The following is a 16,957-nucleotide window of genomic DNA, read 5'->3' on the forward strand; positions in this document are numbered from 1 at the left end:
ACCTGCCACAGTGAATAGCTTTGGACAAGGATCTGATCCAAAGATCAGATACCAAAATATTTATTACTTTAATTTTATCTTGTGTGTATATATATATATATATATATATATATATATATATATATATATATATATATATATATATATATTTTAGCCCATGTAGCCTTTATTTTTATTAGCCTGTATTAAAATACTACAGGTATCCACAAATATGTATGATTATATTTTGTTATGAAAGCTGTAGATATGGTCATTCAAATTTTAGTACATTACTGAAGATGGTGAGCTAATGGGAAATGATAATGATAATGCTTCAAAATAAATTTCACTGTTGTATATTATAAGCACTATATGTCCTATTGTAAACACATGAACACAGGCCTCTTCTAAAATCTAGCTGGCCGACCCTGTGCAACCACAAGAACAGACAATGACAATCTAACAAGTATTCAAACCTCAGATGCCCAGTGGACATGAATGCAGCATGAAATTAATTTCTATATGTCTACATCATCACAACCATGTTTTTTTTATCATAATGAGGCATTTATGGAATACTACCTCACCATCTGGTTATGTGGGTGATAATATTTGTCTGTCCAGACTGTTTTATTTTACAATTTCTGAAGAGGGAGTAAAAGTCACTGACTTACTCCTTTACAGTGCATTTATAAACTAAGTTTAGGGATTAAAAATGTACTGTTGTGATAATAATTATGTGCATGCAAAATCTATACAGAAGTCTCATCATAATGGTGAATATATTAACATTATTTATAAAAAGAAAATTAGTATTTATTAGTCAGCAAAATGCTTGTTTCAAAGTTTTCATTTGTATAGTCATGTTTAAATGATGAAATCCTAAGTTAGTAGGATTTCTCACAGAAAGACTAACAGAAATTAGAGTGTACAACTTCTCATATACAATATCTGCCAAGTATATGTATGCCACATTACAACTTCCCTGTGTAATTTTAAAATTTGCATCCTCATAAACTCCATTGGTTAATCTTCCTTAACCTGGCTCATCCAATGTGCAGTAAATAACTTCACGATACTCTGAATAATCAAATCTAGCCATTGTTCTTTTTCTGGATTTCTGGATTTTACTTTGATGAAAAAGTCCTGTCATCTATTGTTGCATTTGGAGACAAGGTCCAGGTTTAAAACAAATTATCTGGATTTATTGAACTTCAAATAAAACTCAAACCAATTCCTTGTTGTTACTGCAAATGCATTATTTCTGTGGTGAGCTAAAGTGTGTGTCTGAGGCCAGGTCAAGGTTCAAGTAAGGTTTCAAGCGATTAACAATGCTTGAAAGTGGCAAATAAATCTGTGTGTGGTTTCTGTGTATATCAAAATGCATATGGGCGTATGTTATTAGAAGACTTTGGATGATTTGTTCAAACAAATCCATGTGAATAAATAAATAAATAAATAGAAGAAATAAACCACAGGAGCACAAATAATATCACTTCAGCCAAGAGTCTGATGTCATGTCACATCCTCTCTCCCTTAAACAAACCGTGACACAAGAGATTTTCCTTTTATAAGAAAATTAAACTAAGGGCCACTGAATAATTTAAAACCACGCTTACACTCATATTGTTTGATGGGTGATTCATTAACTAAATGGTGTGAAACAGAAAGAAATGCATCAGTAAACTTGAGAATTAACTCACTGAGAAAAACTGTTATCAGATTCAAAGTGTTTGTTGTCATTTGCCCAGTGAGGAAACAAGTTTCTCTAAACAATAAAATTCTTACTTTGCCATCCACACTGAATGCCATAAAGGATTATAAAATAGAAGAAAACAACTTAAAAACTAGATAGCAAATAAAGATAAAAATAAGATAATAAAAACTCTGAGTAAATAATCTGCACAGTGTGCTACATAAACCGTTGTTCCACATTCAACAATGAATGATTAGCTGTGCAAAAAAACTGTCATAAGGTAGACTGTAAGATGCATGTGCAATAGCTATTATAAGTAATAAGACCCATAAAAAGTAGACAATATTGCAGTTACTGTGGCTGACAATATAAAGTCAGTGTGCAGGGTGCAGACCGTTGTTATGGAGATCTATCAGCTGTGAAGGAGTCTAATGGTTGAGGAAAAAAAAGAGTTTCTGACTCTGGTTGTCCTGCATTTCAGACTCCTGTATCTCCTGCCTGAGGGGAGGAGAGTGAACACTCATTGTTCATTGGGATCTTTTTGAGAACTATAGAGTGATTTCAGCAATAACGACACAAACCACACCTTTTTCTGATTTAATTTTGAGCAGGGCAGGCAATCAAAGTTAGTATTTATACATCTGTACAGACATGCATCTCCTGAGTTTAATGACAGAATAATGTCTGTTTTTTTTCTGTAGGAGGTGTCCCTGCGTGATCTACTGATAGGGTCAAATGGCATCCATTGAGAAAAATGTTATGTGAAAGAGTGCACTCTATACTCTGGGGCACTATCTGTGAGGCAGAGGGAATGACGAACATTGCAATAATAACGCTCGTGTATTTCTGTGCCTGTGTATTGCATGTTTGTGTGCAGATATTCAAAGGTAATTGATGACTCGGGGTTGATAAATCGTGCAGTATAAATATCTGAGACAACAGAGAGGGTACATCAGTTCAAGAGTCGCACCAAGGAAGAAGTGGAGAGAGCCAATAGGCACAAAAAAGGATTATAAAAACAACAAAAGGGTGAATGCAACGAAGAGGAGCTGACAGAGAACTCACAGAATTAGGTAAGACTGGCATCTTGACATTTGTAATCTGAATTTTCTGTGTTGTGTTTTTCTTTAATATTACCATTTGCCATGTTTTTCTTCAGAAATGGCAACCACAGCAGGACTACTTTTGGCTTCACTCTTGCTCTTGAGAACCAGCCTGCCATGTTTTTCTGTATATAACAGTGGTGAATGCTTCTTCAATACTAAAGGTACCAACTGTGTGTGTGTCTCTGAAGACACATTTATACATGTACTTTACAGAACACGATGTTTGCTGTGAGCTTATATTTAAAGGAATTAAGAGGTGTTACAAAATGGATGCATGATGTATTTTCTTTTAGATTTGTTTTTGTTGTTGTTCTGCAGATTCAGACTTTATTTTAATTATTCTGTGTTTTGCATGAATCAAAAGTGATGCAGATTTTGTGACATATTAAATAGAATGATATCACCAAATGAGGACTTTTTTCTGCATGATAAGAAACCACATTGTGATTATAGCATATGTTTTCTTTTAACCAATTTGTAAGATAAATTTCTGCACTTCTTATATAACAGAGCTGAGTACTTTATGGTCATTTTCAGGGAGTTGTGAACACCTGGGGCAGATCTATGGGATTGGAGAGAGCTGGATGACCAGTGACTGCTACCAGTGTGTCTGCATGGAGCCTTTTGGAGTGGGATGCTGTGATCAGTGAGCTTTTTTTCACATCCACTGGAAAAAAAAGGGGGGGGACAAACCCAACCAAAAAATGTATATAACTTTCTAAGGTTACATGTTTCATTCACAGTGTGATTTAACTCTTGTCTTCCTTTCAGTGGATATAAACCTGTGGACTACCCAGACTGGTGTGAGATCATTCGCAGACCTGACTCTTGCACTAGTGTTGCAGTGATGAGAATGAATCATAAACTGCCCTGCCTCTGGGGACAAGGCCGGCTCAGAACAGCAGGACAGCCATGGAAATCTGACAATGATCCTTTATTTTAAGTTCAACAGTTCTAATAAATGATAGCAGTAGACACAAAGTGAAACTAATTTTTATTTAACAAATAAAATGGAAATTGTAAAAGGCAAAATTTTACAACAGAGAACTACACATCAGTATCATCTACCAGGATATTACATTTTAACAGGTGTTGATGTTAGTTGTTTAACTGTAAGTCTAAATGCTGATATGCTTTTATTTCAAATAAAAAAATGTTATCATACTTAGTCATTATTGGCATTTAGCCATGTAACAAATATTTGTACTGTATTAACCTGTTACTGTTCTAAATAGTACTTTTCGTGCTCTGTGTAGAATGAATGTTAATCTTAGTTTGGGCATGTCTAATAATAAAAGTTCCTGTCTCTTTAATTGAAAATCTGAGCTTTTACACTGGAAGAAAACATAATCTATTTAATCTGTATAAACTCTGAGCAACTGGATCAAGTTAAATATAAAGTAAGTATCTATGTAATGATCATCAGATTTGTCAGATACCAGTGCGTTTGCATCACTATGTGTGAATGCAGATATACGTTTAGATTTATTTGTTCACATATTTTACAATAGCTTTGACTGAGTGTGAGAGCACTGGACGATCTGGAATTTTTTTTCCCACTTCTGCATTATTGTATCTAATCATATATATATATATATATATATAAACTTGACTCTTTGTGAATGGCACTACATTACACAAAAATAAACAGACAAAAAGTTTAAAAATAAATAAAAATATTTAAATAATAATAAACAAATAAAATATTTAAAATTATTTTTTATATCTTCTCTACGTTTTACGTTTATTTTTTAACAAAGCGGCGCATAGTTATGACGTCATTCATTGGCGCGCTGAGTGTCTACTGAGATGTGTTGTTTCGTGAAAAATATTCCTCTTTTCTGACTTGTCTATTTAAATTGCAAACCTACAAAGGGCGAAGTAATGTGGATATTGACACCACTGCAGTCTGGAGGTAACGTTCACAGTCATCACTGACGGTCTTAGTTAGTGTACTGCTAGCTTGTTAAAGTTTACTCCGTGTTGAAAGTTAGCTAAAACACAACAAAACACATTCTACACAAGTTAATGATGTGTTTCCTACAATGTCGTTTTACTGAAAAATTAATGAAATTCCGTTAAAGATATTGTTTGAGAAGAGGCTGTTTGGGTGTGGTTTAATATTAACTTACCACCAAAAGTAAGGGAACTTTTTCAGGCACGAGATGGAGCCAGTTGGGATCCCATATCTAGAATCTGCGACCTCCATCCTCCAGGACAACTTTCTCCCCCACAGAGCCTGGATACCTTTACAATTTGGGAGAGGATAAAATCCCTTGTCGTGATTTCAGTCCTTATCCCAACTGAAAACTTGTGGGATCAACTTGGTCATGCTATATAATGTTAGAGTGACCAACACAACCATGCTGGTTGACCATCAACCACTCCTGGTTGAGGAATGGGATGCCATCCCACAGTAAAATGTGACCAGGCTGGTAACCAGCATGAGGAGGAGGTGTAAAACTGTTGTGCCAGTGTTTTACTACTGAGGTCCCTGACAATGTAAAATGAATAAAGTGTACAAATGGTCAGTAAGTATGATTATTATTGTTATTATTAATATTCATTTCTGTGGGAAAGTGTAATTATCCAGTCCACAAAGGAACTCAAAACAAGAGAGAATACTAATGGGATAATATTGAATGGGATTTTGGGACATTTTGGGGGGGAACTATACACACATTTAGCTGTTGCTCATTCCAAAAAAGCAAAATACTTACAAGTTATAGGTTGTTATAAAGGTGACAAATCAGGCTTTCCAACTATGTGTAATACAACAACAACTGGTATTATGAAAGGGGTCAAATACTCAATCAACCAAGTTAATTTTATGTTAATTTTAGTTAATTATAGCGGTGCTATAATTAACTAAAGGAAACGGGTATATAGAAAAAAAGAAAAAAAAAACTAAAATTAGGTTTGCTGTTTTGGATATTGCATGAGGGACCTGAAATTCCTCACTCTGTCCCTCACAGGTGAGACCCACTACCTCCTCCCTGGAAGGGACTATGTGGTGGGGCGCAAGAACTGTGACATCCTTCTTCCCAATGACCAATCCATCAGTAGGGCTCATGCTAAGCTCACAGTTGCTGACCAGGTGAGAGAAAGAAGACAAAATAAGAAGAGTATAGCAAGAATAAACAGAGGATACAGTGCTTAATTAGTTTAGATGCTGTACTTTTCCATAGAGGTAAGAAATTTGTAGAAATCACTGTAAGTACAAAGACTACATGCTGATTAGCTAGAACTGGACTGAAGACTAAAAATAACTGAAGAGTCAATCACATTCAGTAAAGCTGCACATCCATATTCACTGCATATGTAAAACAGTGCATGCTAGTAGTCCTTAGATTTATGGAGAGAAAAACATTGCTACTTCATGTTTCAGTAACAAATATTCACCATTCTCAAAATTCTCTTTGATGCAAAATGATGCATCTTTGCATCAAAGAGAATGATATATCCTGCATCATTACAGTATCTGTAACTATAATGCAGTCAATAACTCACTATGAAAATCATGGCAACAAGCCAACTATTCACCCAAATTATTATCTAGAATAACAAACAGAAAATGCAAACAGTAACTTGAGCTTGACAATAATTTAACGTTACATTTTGTTTGCATGTAGAGAAATATATTTACTTGTGTGATGCCACTTTGACACAGAAGGTGGTGCTATTGCACCAATCTCAAACTGGTATTGTTACAAGGATTCCCAGAGTTCCAATATAAATGTGATTTATTTTTGTACAAAAAGGAGCATGCACTTACAAGAAATCTCAAGTGGAGCTTAGGGGGCAATTCCCTCAGCACAGCTATAATAATGTGAGTGTCATCTTAATATATCACATGATCATACGTCATGTTGGATACAGTCGCCGTCTTTTGTTTTGCAGTTGTTTTTATTGGATGTCACATGTTTGTCCTACAGGCAAAGCTCTAGTTCTCTCCGGTAGTCTTTCTTTTTTTTTTTTTTTTTCGCAAATACTACATCTCACTTTTTAAACAAAACCCTGTCATTTCTACTTTGCGTGGCTAAATTTAACAGAAATATTTAGGATGGTTTATTTAACTGATGGATTTCATTGTTTGCTCTCACATATTTTGCTTTTAGAACCTGACTCTTAACGACACCTCCAAGTACGGCACATTTGTCAACAACCAGCGTCTAACAGCACCTGTGAACCTGAAGTCAGGAGATGATGTTACATTTGGTGTTTTTCATAGCAAATTCAGGCACGTAACGAAAAGATTTGATTATTTACGCATGCTGAAAATGGAAATAAACATACAGTTTACTCTTTCATTTTGAAGTTATCTCATGAAGTAACATCTTTCTGTGTTTTTATACCACAGTGTGTTTCATCAGAAGCCCGTTGTGTGTTCATCATGTTTGGACAGCACGGGGAAGGGGGCACTCTCTCAGGCCCTGGTAGCTTTAGGTGGAAAGCTTGTTAATGCCTGGACTAAGGAATGCACCCACCTGGCCATGCCCAGTGTTAAAGTCACCGTAAAGGTTTGATTTCTGTCATATTACTGTTAGCATAGGTGATGTGTTTCTCCTTAATCACGAGCTGATAGGCCATCTCTCTTTCTTTCAGACAATTTCTGCTCTGCTGTGTTGTTGTCCCATCGTAAAGCCAGAGTTCTTCTCAGAACTCAACAACGCCTATCAGCAAAAGCTACCGCCTCCTAAAGCTGAGAGGTACAATGCAAGGCATCTTTGTTGATCCTTACACTGACTGGCTGCACAGAACTGAATATTATCTCCTCTATGCTTTGTGTTCAAGTTTTGTCCCTGAGATCGATGAGCCCAGCTTGAATAAAGATGAGGTTAACCTTGGAGCGATGCCAGTTCGCAAACAGCTTTTCACTGGAAAGACCTTCATTTTCCTCAGCACCAAACAGGTTTGCCACATCTTCTTTTGTAAAAAAACAATGCATTAATTTCATACCTTACCAAAAACTACAAACAACTACCTTTCTTTTTTATAAAAACAAAGATTATTCATTAAATATGCAGGTTGTGTTTATTCTCTCCAATCAAGTGCAGCAAATCATGAGAGACTTTGATATTAGCACTCCTCATAGCTGATGTCATTGTACCTTTGCCCTGCATCTATTTTGGAAAGTTTGAAAAAGTAATTCTCCTCATCTTTTGAGGTTCATGACTATCAGTTGCCAGGTAGTCAGTTGTCTGGGAGAGCTGTGCCACTGGGAGAGTCACTGCTGCTGCAGAGAGCTTTGTTTTTACAAGAACTGTAATCACTGATTACTGACTTTAAATAAAGCTTACAGCTGAAAGTGAGAACACACATGTAAAAAATCAACTTAAAGAGAAACTGTAGACTTTATCCTGCCAGCTCCATACCTCTAAACGTGATTGATTAGTTTGAATTCTTTTCTTAAAAACAGCAGGTAATTCTCTATAGACCGCATGGTGAGCGCGTGGGTGTGTTGGGGATGTTTACTACTTACCAGCATATTGCCTCTGTTTATAATGGATACTTACAAACACACGTTTTTGAAATGGACACAAAAACAGTCATCAATCATAAGTCTGGGGTTTTGTCCACCTTCCTTCTTATACTGTGAAATTTCTGTTGTGTCCTATTTTAATCTTATGCTGCCTCTTGTCTGCTTTCCCCAAATGCCACTGCAGAGTATTCTCAGTAATGAGAACGTGTCTCACATGAACAGTCTCCCAATATTTAGTACACATGTGAATGGACAACTGTGTCCAGACCTGATTCTGTGGACACGCATGTGTGAAAATGGCTTTACTTTATTGTGGAATAAACAGTAAACAGTGATGCCTAATTCCGTAACAACCAAGAAGACTTAAAATATCAACATAAAACATTATGCTAATGAACTAACATTATGCTACAGTTTCCGCCTCAAAGGAAAAAGTAAATGAATACAGTGAAGTCCATTTTCTAATAGAGCAAAGAACACACTTGATTTGACAAAAATTAACTCACAATTTCTCTTGTAGGCAATGAACATTTTCATAAATTTAAATATTTTTTCAATATTGTTAGTATCCGTCTGTACTTGGTTGAATCCCACAGCTGTGAGTCACATGAAAATGAAAAGCCTCATCCTCCAGAGGACTCACCCACTATGAAACCTCATCAGGCAAAACCCATCTTTTTTCTTTTTCAGCCTTAGTTTAAAAAGTGAATTTAGTTTGGAGACAATTGAAAACAAACGTGTTGTATACAAACTGATAAAAATTAAAACCCAAAATAATTGTTTTGCTGGAAAAGAGTCCTAAAACTCACCATTTTCTTTAGGAAAGCAAACCTGCTTGCTTCAGTGTTTTTTGGCTTAGTACTTGCAGGGATGTTACATGTGGAGTTATAAACAGCTCTCCTGTGTTGTTTGCAGTTAAAACGCCTGAGTGGAGCGGTGAGTTTTGGAGGTGGCAGGAGTCAGCTGCTGGAGGAGGGCTCCCTGCCCTGTGACCTACTGGAGTCTCCACACAGCTGTGTGGTCGATGTTCTAACAGGCAGTTCCCAAACTCTGCTTCCTCCCTCCTCTGTAGAGTGGGCAGACTCTGTGAAAAGCATCCTGCAAAGGTTCCAACTTGTTCTTCTGCTGAGAAGCACTTTTTTGTAGTTTACTTGTTGAATTGATCAAATGATCTGTCATCACTTAAAGACTGCCATTTCTCCTTTGACTTCTGATACAGAAAAGGCCTTCGAGTGATCACAGAGTCTGAAATTGGTTTGGCTGCCATCTATGCATCCTGTGACAAGTACTGCAATCCATCCTGTGTAAACTCAGGTGTGCAACCACACAAAAAAGCATTAATGGAATTATTTCTTTATTTCTCTGTTTTCATGTAATTTTGCTCTTGGGTTTTCATTTGTTTGTTTTAGATTCTGACCAAAAATTAAAACCCAGAATCCCAAGTGCTTCGCTGTCACAGAGCGTGGCTGTGGATGAGACTGTGTTACCTGCAGCTTCTCAGAACATTACAGCTTATGCAGTCAACACAGAGCCATCACAAAGGTATAGACAAGCACCCACTAACCCTCACCTCCCTGTGAATAAATTCAGGACTTTGCAATCTTCTGTTGTCAGGATGGAGGTTTGCGAGGCGAGTGGAGTGGTAGCAGTCGGGGAAACCCCTGAGAAGAAGCAAAACCACAACTACAGACAGTCTCATGGATCCAAACTTACAGATCAAAGTACGACCACCCCGAGCGTTGTGGCCGATACAATGAGCTCATCTTTCAATATTGCAGACAGCAAAGACTCACAGAGGAAGAAAACTGACTCCAAAGCAACAGGTAACTAAATAACTGAGTTAAGGGATCCATGCTGGTCTGACAGTGCTAAAACATTTTTCCAGTTTAAAATGAATGTGCATCTGACTGGATTATTTTCCAGCATAAGATCAAATCTAACTGTGAATACAGGATTTATACAGTTTCCTGACAGAAAAAACTTGCAGTTTGCTTTAAAGGTTATTTTCTGCATTCTTAATAGATTGTCTTGAAATTTGTTTAACGAGTTTGTAGGTTAATGTTGTCAGAATTTTATAATAATAATATACGTGTACCTGATCTTTAAAACTTCTAGCTTACAACCATCTCAGTCTAATATCAACTGAGTCAAACCTGAAAGTAAAACCACACAGCTTATAGAGCTTTCTCTTTCTTTAAAAATGCATACCAGTATGGACTGAGTGTATTCTTTAGTCTGTTTATTTTGTTGAGTACAACCATAACCTTATCTGGCATTATATAAAATAACTGGGTGCACTGTCGTACATGTACAGCCACAGACTGCACACAGCTGCAACAAAACACAAGTTCAGGAGCAGAGGCTGTATGCACCATTGTACTTATTAAAAAGTTATATTAAGGTTTAAATTATATATTTGAACTTAAGATGGAGTTAAATCCATCTTGACACTGTTCCTGTTTATCACTCTATTTCCATTTTAAAGTTGGATTGGGTTTCAGGAATTTTGGGACAGCTTAATGCATAAAGCAGCAAGATGCTCCACACCCATCTGTTAGATTAATTAACCCTAGCCATGTCTTCATCATTTGTTCAATTTTAGCTTTAAAGTCTGATAAAGTTGATGGAAATGACAGGAAAAAAAAAAGAAAACCAAACAACTTCAGCCTCTTTTTTTTCTTTTAAATGTTGTTTTTGATCTTTGCATAAGATTTAAAGTGCATGATGAGATGAAACAATCTGATCCACACAGGTTATTTTATAGCAATCATTGGTAACCAATATTCTGTAGAACATGTATGAGATGTTTTCTATCCTGCTGCATGCAATACTTTTTCTTGAATTGTTACAAATATCCTTTAAAATTAATATTTGTGTGGTTTCAGGTGGAGGAGGTACTTATGTTAGATCCCAGCCATCTACACCCAAGACCAATGGTGGCACAAAGACATCCCTTTATAAACAATCTCCTCAGAAAGCTAAAATCTCTGCACAAACTTCCCCGCAAAAACAATCAACTCTGACCAATTTCTTTCAGCCTGTCCACAAGAAAAGGTAAGATTCTGGTTGTTTACCATTGTTTTCATACCAGGATGCTGATAAATAAAAATAGCCTAAAGCAGCAACAACTTAAACAGACTTGGTCTTACGTTTTATTAACTTGAGGAAAATAAAGCATTTAGAAAACGAGAACCAGGGGTTTTCTGTGAGGAGTGAACCACTGCTCTTCATATTACAGCATTATGGCAGGGGCTGTCATCCACATACATCTTATCTGATTTAATCATTCATTTATTCATGATGAAAAAAAACCCAGATGTTATAATTTACGTGTTTAAGAAAAAAATCATTCTAAAACCTGAGAGCTTTCTGGGAAATTTTAGTCTGTCTAATTTAATGTTTGATTTCTTAGCCTCCAAAAAAATCTTGAAATATGAATTAAAAACTATTTGAAAAGTTGCTTCTTTTGTTTTTATGTAATTACTGATTTTGTATTGTTTTCTTTTTCATTTTCTATTACAGTTGTTTGTGCCTTTTTTTCAATAATAAAGTAATTTAAAATAATAAATAATAATAATAATAAATAAATAAAAAAATAACACTCTTGCTGCATCAGTCTTGAAAGATAAAAGGTCCAAACATAGCATCCGATCTGAATGGGTTAATACCAGCGTTGATGCACCACAGTATAGTTATATCATTTAGTTTACAGCTAAAAAACAGTGTTTTGTACATTTTTAAAACATACTAATGATTTTGTAACATGCTAAAAAGATATATAGCATGTGATAGGAATATGTTTGGTTTTGTCATACTGTGTAGTTTCTGCATTTACTTAGGAATATTTTGTGCTACTGGAATACATCTAATATAGTATTATTTAATTAAAATATGTCTTGATAAGTGTGTGTACTCACCCAGCTCTCTGCTTTTCATTCAGACCTTTGGAGGATCAGCTTTCAGCTGTCATGTCCGAACCCAAGCGACCAACACCAGAATCATCCATCACTGTTCAGGCATCGAACACAGAAACCAAACCCAAAGAAGTGCCTCCGCTTTCTCTCCGCGGCCCTCAAACTGTGTCCCAGACTCCACTCGAGTCTCCGGCTGATTTGTTTGTAGGACGATCAGAGGCCCCTTCAGAGGAACCACAGAGTAGAAAGAGGAAGGAGATAGAAGAAGAGATAAAGATAGAAGAACTGGAGTATATTATGTCTGAGGATATGCACGACTTTGATGAGAAACCTTCAAGTAACCAAGGCCAGCAAGAGGAGCTAACGATGCACAGTTCAAGTAAACAAAAACAAGACTTGCATAGTATCGTCTCTTCATCCTCAAGCAAGAGGCAGCGGGTCTACCAAGAAGAAAAAGTGATTAGCCAAGAAAGGCCGAAACTGGCCTTGAAAAAGGAATCAAGTTTCAGCAAGAATCTCAGCACGCAATCAGGACCACCTGTTGTCTCTGTTAAGACGAAGCAGCTTCATCCAGCAGACTTCATGACAACAAATAACGAGTCAAACAAACCTCCTGAGATGCCTTTTGCCAGTACAAGTAAGAACATGAAGGCTGTTGAAGATGACCAGGCATCTTTCATTGAGGTGAGGAAAGGAGGTTTATTTTTAACAATCGAGTATGCTTTAATTTATACTTCAGTGTGTCGCTTGGATAAAAACAAAGGCTTGTATAAGATTTAGATCTAACGTAGCTTCCCCATCATAGCTGTCTTCACTTCTTCATCTCTCACAGGATGTGGAGCTACTGGAAGTAGATCTTTGCCAGGAAAAAGACGAGACAAAGACCTCTGTGAAACCAGTTGTGGTCAAGCAGGAGGTTCAGGTAAATGAAAAAGTCACTGTTGTCTCATTTTACTTCATTTCTAGCTATATTGATTTTATAAATCAAAAAGCTCAGGGCAGACTAGATGCTATGAATACATTGATTATTTTAGACAGACTGGCACCGTTTGTCAAACGGAAAAGCCAGTTTCAGAGAATCAGCTAAAGTTTCACTTTTATCTTTCACGTTAGAACTTTGGCGCAAGAACACATGTACACCCTGTTTACCGAAAAGGTTTAAATGTTATTTAGAATGATAATAAAAAAAAGTTTTTATTAAACATTAAAGCATATTTAATTAAAATGTCCCAACTATTTTGTTTTAAAAATCTAAAGTCAGTTGTTTGTTTTTTGTTGGGTTTTTTTCAGGAGTCAGTAATTGACGAAGGCCTCCCTAATAAGCTGGTGTTGGTGGAGTTTAGATCTCTCACAGTTTCAGCTCCTCATAAAATCAAACCAAAACAAGTGCAGGAGAACAGACACGTCAAGAACTTCAAATGTTTCCGCAAGGTCAGACGGCCGACAGTGTAAACACTTGGTTCTCATGCAAATGCAAACAAATATCATACTCTACCTTTTAACTGATACTGATTTCCAATCAAGTTTTTTAAAAGAAATATGCCTCATTCATTAATAAAGTTTAGAAGAAAAAAAAAACATTCTGAGCCACTTAGGGGCATGATCAAGACCTAAAAACAGGATTCTAAGGCCATCAGTACCCACACATGGATATGGATATTTTTACTCCAAAGCAGTAAATTTCTATTATTTGTGTGATAAATGACCAATTTTTTTTGTGACAAGTTCAGCTTATAATTTCTCTGTTCATGCATGACAGAAACGCGTTCCAGGTGCAGAAGGTTTCCCACCCGTCATCAGAGGATCTGATCTGCTGGTTCACAACAGGGGCAAAAACTCAGATATGGATGAATGGTTGCAAAATGCTGCTGAGGTTCTGTCACACCTCCTATTTCTTGAATATTCTTTCAAAGTCATTGATCTGTGAGTCTAACTTATATATGTTTCAGGAGGAGCGTCAAAACAGGCGGGACGAGTCAATAGGAGATGACCTGTTTAGGTGAGAAGCTGGACGTCATTTAGCAGTAGAGATTTCAAGCTGTTTCCAGCTGTCAAGAGTATTGCCTGTTGTCCTTATGAATCGTTCTTCTAATAAAAGGCTGAGCATCTGTACTGTAGATATATTTTGAAAACTGCGATTTTGTCTTTTCGTCCTTGTCTGTTGGATGCTTACAACATCATTAACTGAGAATTGAGGATAAGCGACCACTGTAATTTCAGCCTAACCATTCAGAATAAATTCATTCTTTCGTCACAGTGGTTGCTAGAGCAACAGAGGTGATGTAAGCTGGCGCTGCTGTGTTTTCTTTGACTAAGCAGAAAAGAGACGGTCTGAGATCAATTTTGCGTGTGTCAGGGCTGAGCTGTTTGATCACTAAGTCATGCTCAGCCAGTCATGGGGAACAGACTCTGCTTCTAAGAAAACAGTCCAGTATTTCTTTTCTCTTTTTTTGGTGGGGGGGAGGGAACTTTCCAGACACGGTTTATAGGAAGCTTGTTTGCTTTAAGCTGTTCAAACATTGTCTGTGTTTTACAGTGCTTCATTTGGGCTGATTTTATTGATTCAAAATGCCTCTGATGACACTGAGGAGTGATCCACGAGGAATGTTAAAAGCCCAACCTGACGTAGACAGATGTTTGACATGCACTCTTTTCTTTGTGTGTGTGTGTGTCGTTAGGTACAACCCTACCAAACAAACCAAGAGAAGATGAAATGCCTTCATCTTGACATCCTCCAGAGTGAATTCATCTCACAGGACGTATGTGAAACCCTGTTTGAAAGGACTAGAAATAACCCGTTACATTTCTCTGATTTGTGCATTTCGGCTATAATGCTTTGATTTGCTGTTCTTCCTATAAATATATTCCTACTCTTCTCTAACGGAGCCACTGACAGCTTGCAATGTAACAGAACAATCTTGTGTTCAGAGATTTTTCTCAAAGATTTTATTTGTTGTTAATAAAAAATATACCATACAAAACATTATAAACTTTTCAGTTGTACAAGAGAGTTTTAAAACTCTACATGGTCAAAGCAGCTATTCATTTAGGTTGAAGTCAACACCCAGTATGTTCCCTGTTTTCAGTAGAATTACAGACCAATGTGGGATTCAAGCATCACTATTTCTTCTATCAATCTTCAGTGAGTCAACCCTTCAGGCACTTTTCCTGTTCAGATAAGAAGTAATCATGCCAAATATCTCTTGGCCTTTTTATACTATATATATAAACAGATAGTTGAAGCTCACCCGCCCCTTCATATTCACAGAAGGTGCCGTGTCCAAGTTCAGAGTTAACAAGTTAGCATTCAGCGTCAGTTGTGCAGTAAAATAAAATAGCTTTTTTCATGGGCTACAGGGTGGCCAAGGGAGTCAGGAGACTGGCTTTAAATGCCTTTTTTCCCTAATTTGCAATGGAATTATTCAGCTTAAGATTTAACTACTTGCTTACTAAAATCCATTCATATCTTTACTAAAATGCTGAGGACAAATGAAAATCATGCTATTGAAGCAGTATTTCTCAACAGGATTCCACACCTTGTTTTTTTTTTCTTTTTTTCTTTAAGTAAATTAAACATAATTAAAAAGTCCCACTTTTGAGTCATGCCATCCCCCTTTACAGTTCACCAATCTAATGCATCTCATATCTCTCCTTGTAGGACTTTTAGCATGCTTCCAGGCAATGGTTCATGCCTGCAGACATATGTTTAATATTCTAACTTTATATGATGACCAAAATCTAAACAGTAATGAATAAAAGTATTTTGTTAGTGGAAAAAAGTCAGGACTACACAACATGTTATTTAATAATGCATATCCACATCTCTGGCTCATATAATGTTGAAGCTGGCAAAATAAGATAGAAATGTCAAATCACAATAAACATAACATGAGCTGTGTGTGAGCGGCACACAGAAAATAATGAGTGTAGCATCACTGAGTTAAAGATACTGATTATAAAGCTGAAGGGAGGAAAAGTGGAACGGGAAAATGGATTGTGATGTCAGCTTTGCCACCTTCCCAAGTTGTGGCTGTTTACGGTTCAGTTGTTTTAAACATGGCAGATAACAGAGATACATGAGTAGAACTGGGCATGAAGACACACAAAGAGTTCTGCGAGTCAGACTTGCAAAATCACCTGTGAATGTTTGGCCGATTTGATGCATCTAAAAAAACAAAAACAAGATTACATATGCTTCACTTTGTTAGTAAAAACTTATTACATGACTGCAACGAAAGTTCAGCATAAATAGATGTTAGATGATAAAATTTTGTTATGTTACTAAGATCTATGTTGATTTAAAACAAAGGAAAAAAGAAAAGACTGCATGGTTCATTGAAATGGTATTTTGTTTTGGTTTTCAATTCATTTCATTGTTTTGGTTTTTCATTTTTTCATGTATTTAAAACCTCATTGTCGAGTCTGTTTATGTGGGTTTAGATTTATCTGAGCTGGCACTGATTCTGTCTAAAATTAGTGCTCATTGTTAACATCTAGATTGTTCGTTTCTTTTTCTGTGCAATGAGTAATTGGTAATTATTTGCAAAGACAAAAGTTTAAGAGTTGTGCACATGTTTATTGTTTTAATGTATTTTCTATAAATCCCATTGCATTCAGACTCTGCTTTGGTCACTGCACATCTTTATATTGTCTGCATTTATTATTATAGTATAAATAAATTTAAAGCATTGATTATTGAGTTAAAGCTTTTGTTTCAGATCGCTTAGTTTACATCAAACCATTGCTGATCGCCAGCTTATCTAAAGATTTTCTCACTGCA

General features: G+C 36.3%; 2 protein-coding genes across 3 annotated transcripts; both read left to right on the plus strand.

Moving 5' to 3' along the window:
- The first annotated feature begins 2,708 nt into the window (after positions 1-2,708).
- msmp2 (microseminoprotein, prostate associated 2) lies at positions 2,709-3,724 on the plus strand. Its single transcript, XM_041987517.1, has 4 exons — positions 2,709-2,748; positions 2,835-2,942; positions 3,319-3,427; positions 3,553-3,724. Exons 1-4 carry the CDS (start codon positions 2,709-2,711, stop codon positions 3,722-3,724), a joined length of 429 nt encoding a protein of 142 aa, XP_041843451.1.
- An 834-nt stretch (positions 3,725-4,558) lies between these two features.
- nbn (nibrin) lies at positions 4,559-16,870 on the plus strand. Of its 2 annotated transcripts, XM_041989090.1 has the most exons (17): positions 4,559-4,696; positions 5,757-5,878; positions 6,900-7,021; positions 7,142-7,301; positions 7,387-7,490; positions 7,576-7,693; positions 9,179-9,369; positions 9,483-9,577; positions 9,673-9,805; positions 9,878-10,086; positions 11,149-11,317; positions 12,204-12,861; positions 13,010-13,099; positions 13,468-13,608; positions 13,937-14,050; positions 14,127-14,176; positions 14,856-16,870. In XM_041989090.1, the coding sequence occupies exons 1-17, from the start codon at positions 4,666-4,668 to the stop codon at positions 14,887-14,889; spliced, it is 2,541 nt and encodes an 846-aa protein (XP_041845024.1). In that variant the 5' UTR covers positions 4,559-4,665; the 3' UTR covers positions 14,890-16,870. The 2 variants fall into 2 exon arrangements, with proteins under 2 accessions (XP_041845024.1, XP_041845023.1); XM_041989089.1 differs by having other exon boundaries at positions 9,673-10,086.
- Positions 16,871-16,957: the final 87 nt, after the last annotated feature.

Source organism: Melanotaenia boesemani, chromosome 6 (assembly GCF_017639745.1).
Source record: "Melanotaenia boesemani isolate fMelBoe1 chromosome 6, fMelBoe1.pri, whole genome shotgun sequence".
NCBI lineage: Eukaryota > Metazoa > Chordata > Actinopteri > Atheriniformes > Melanotaeniidae > Melanotaenia > Melanotaenia boesemani.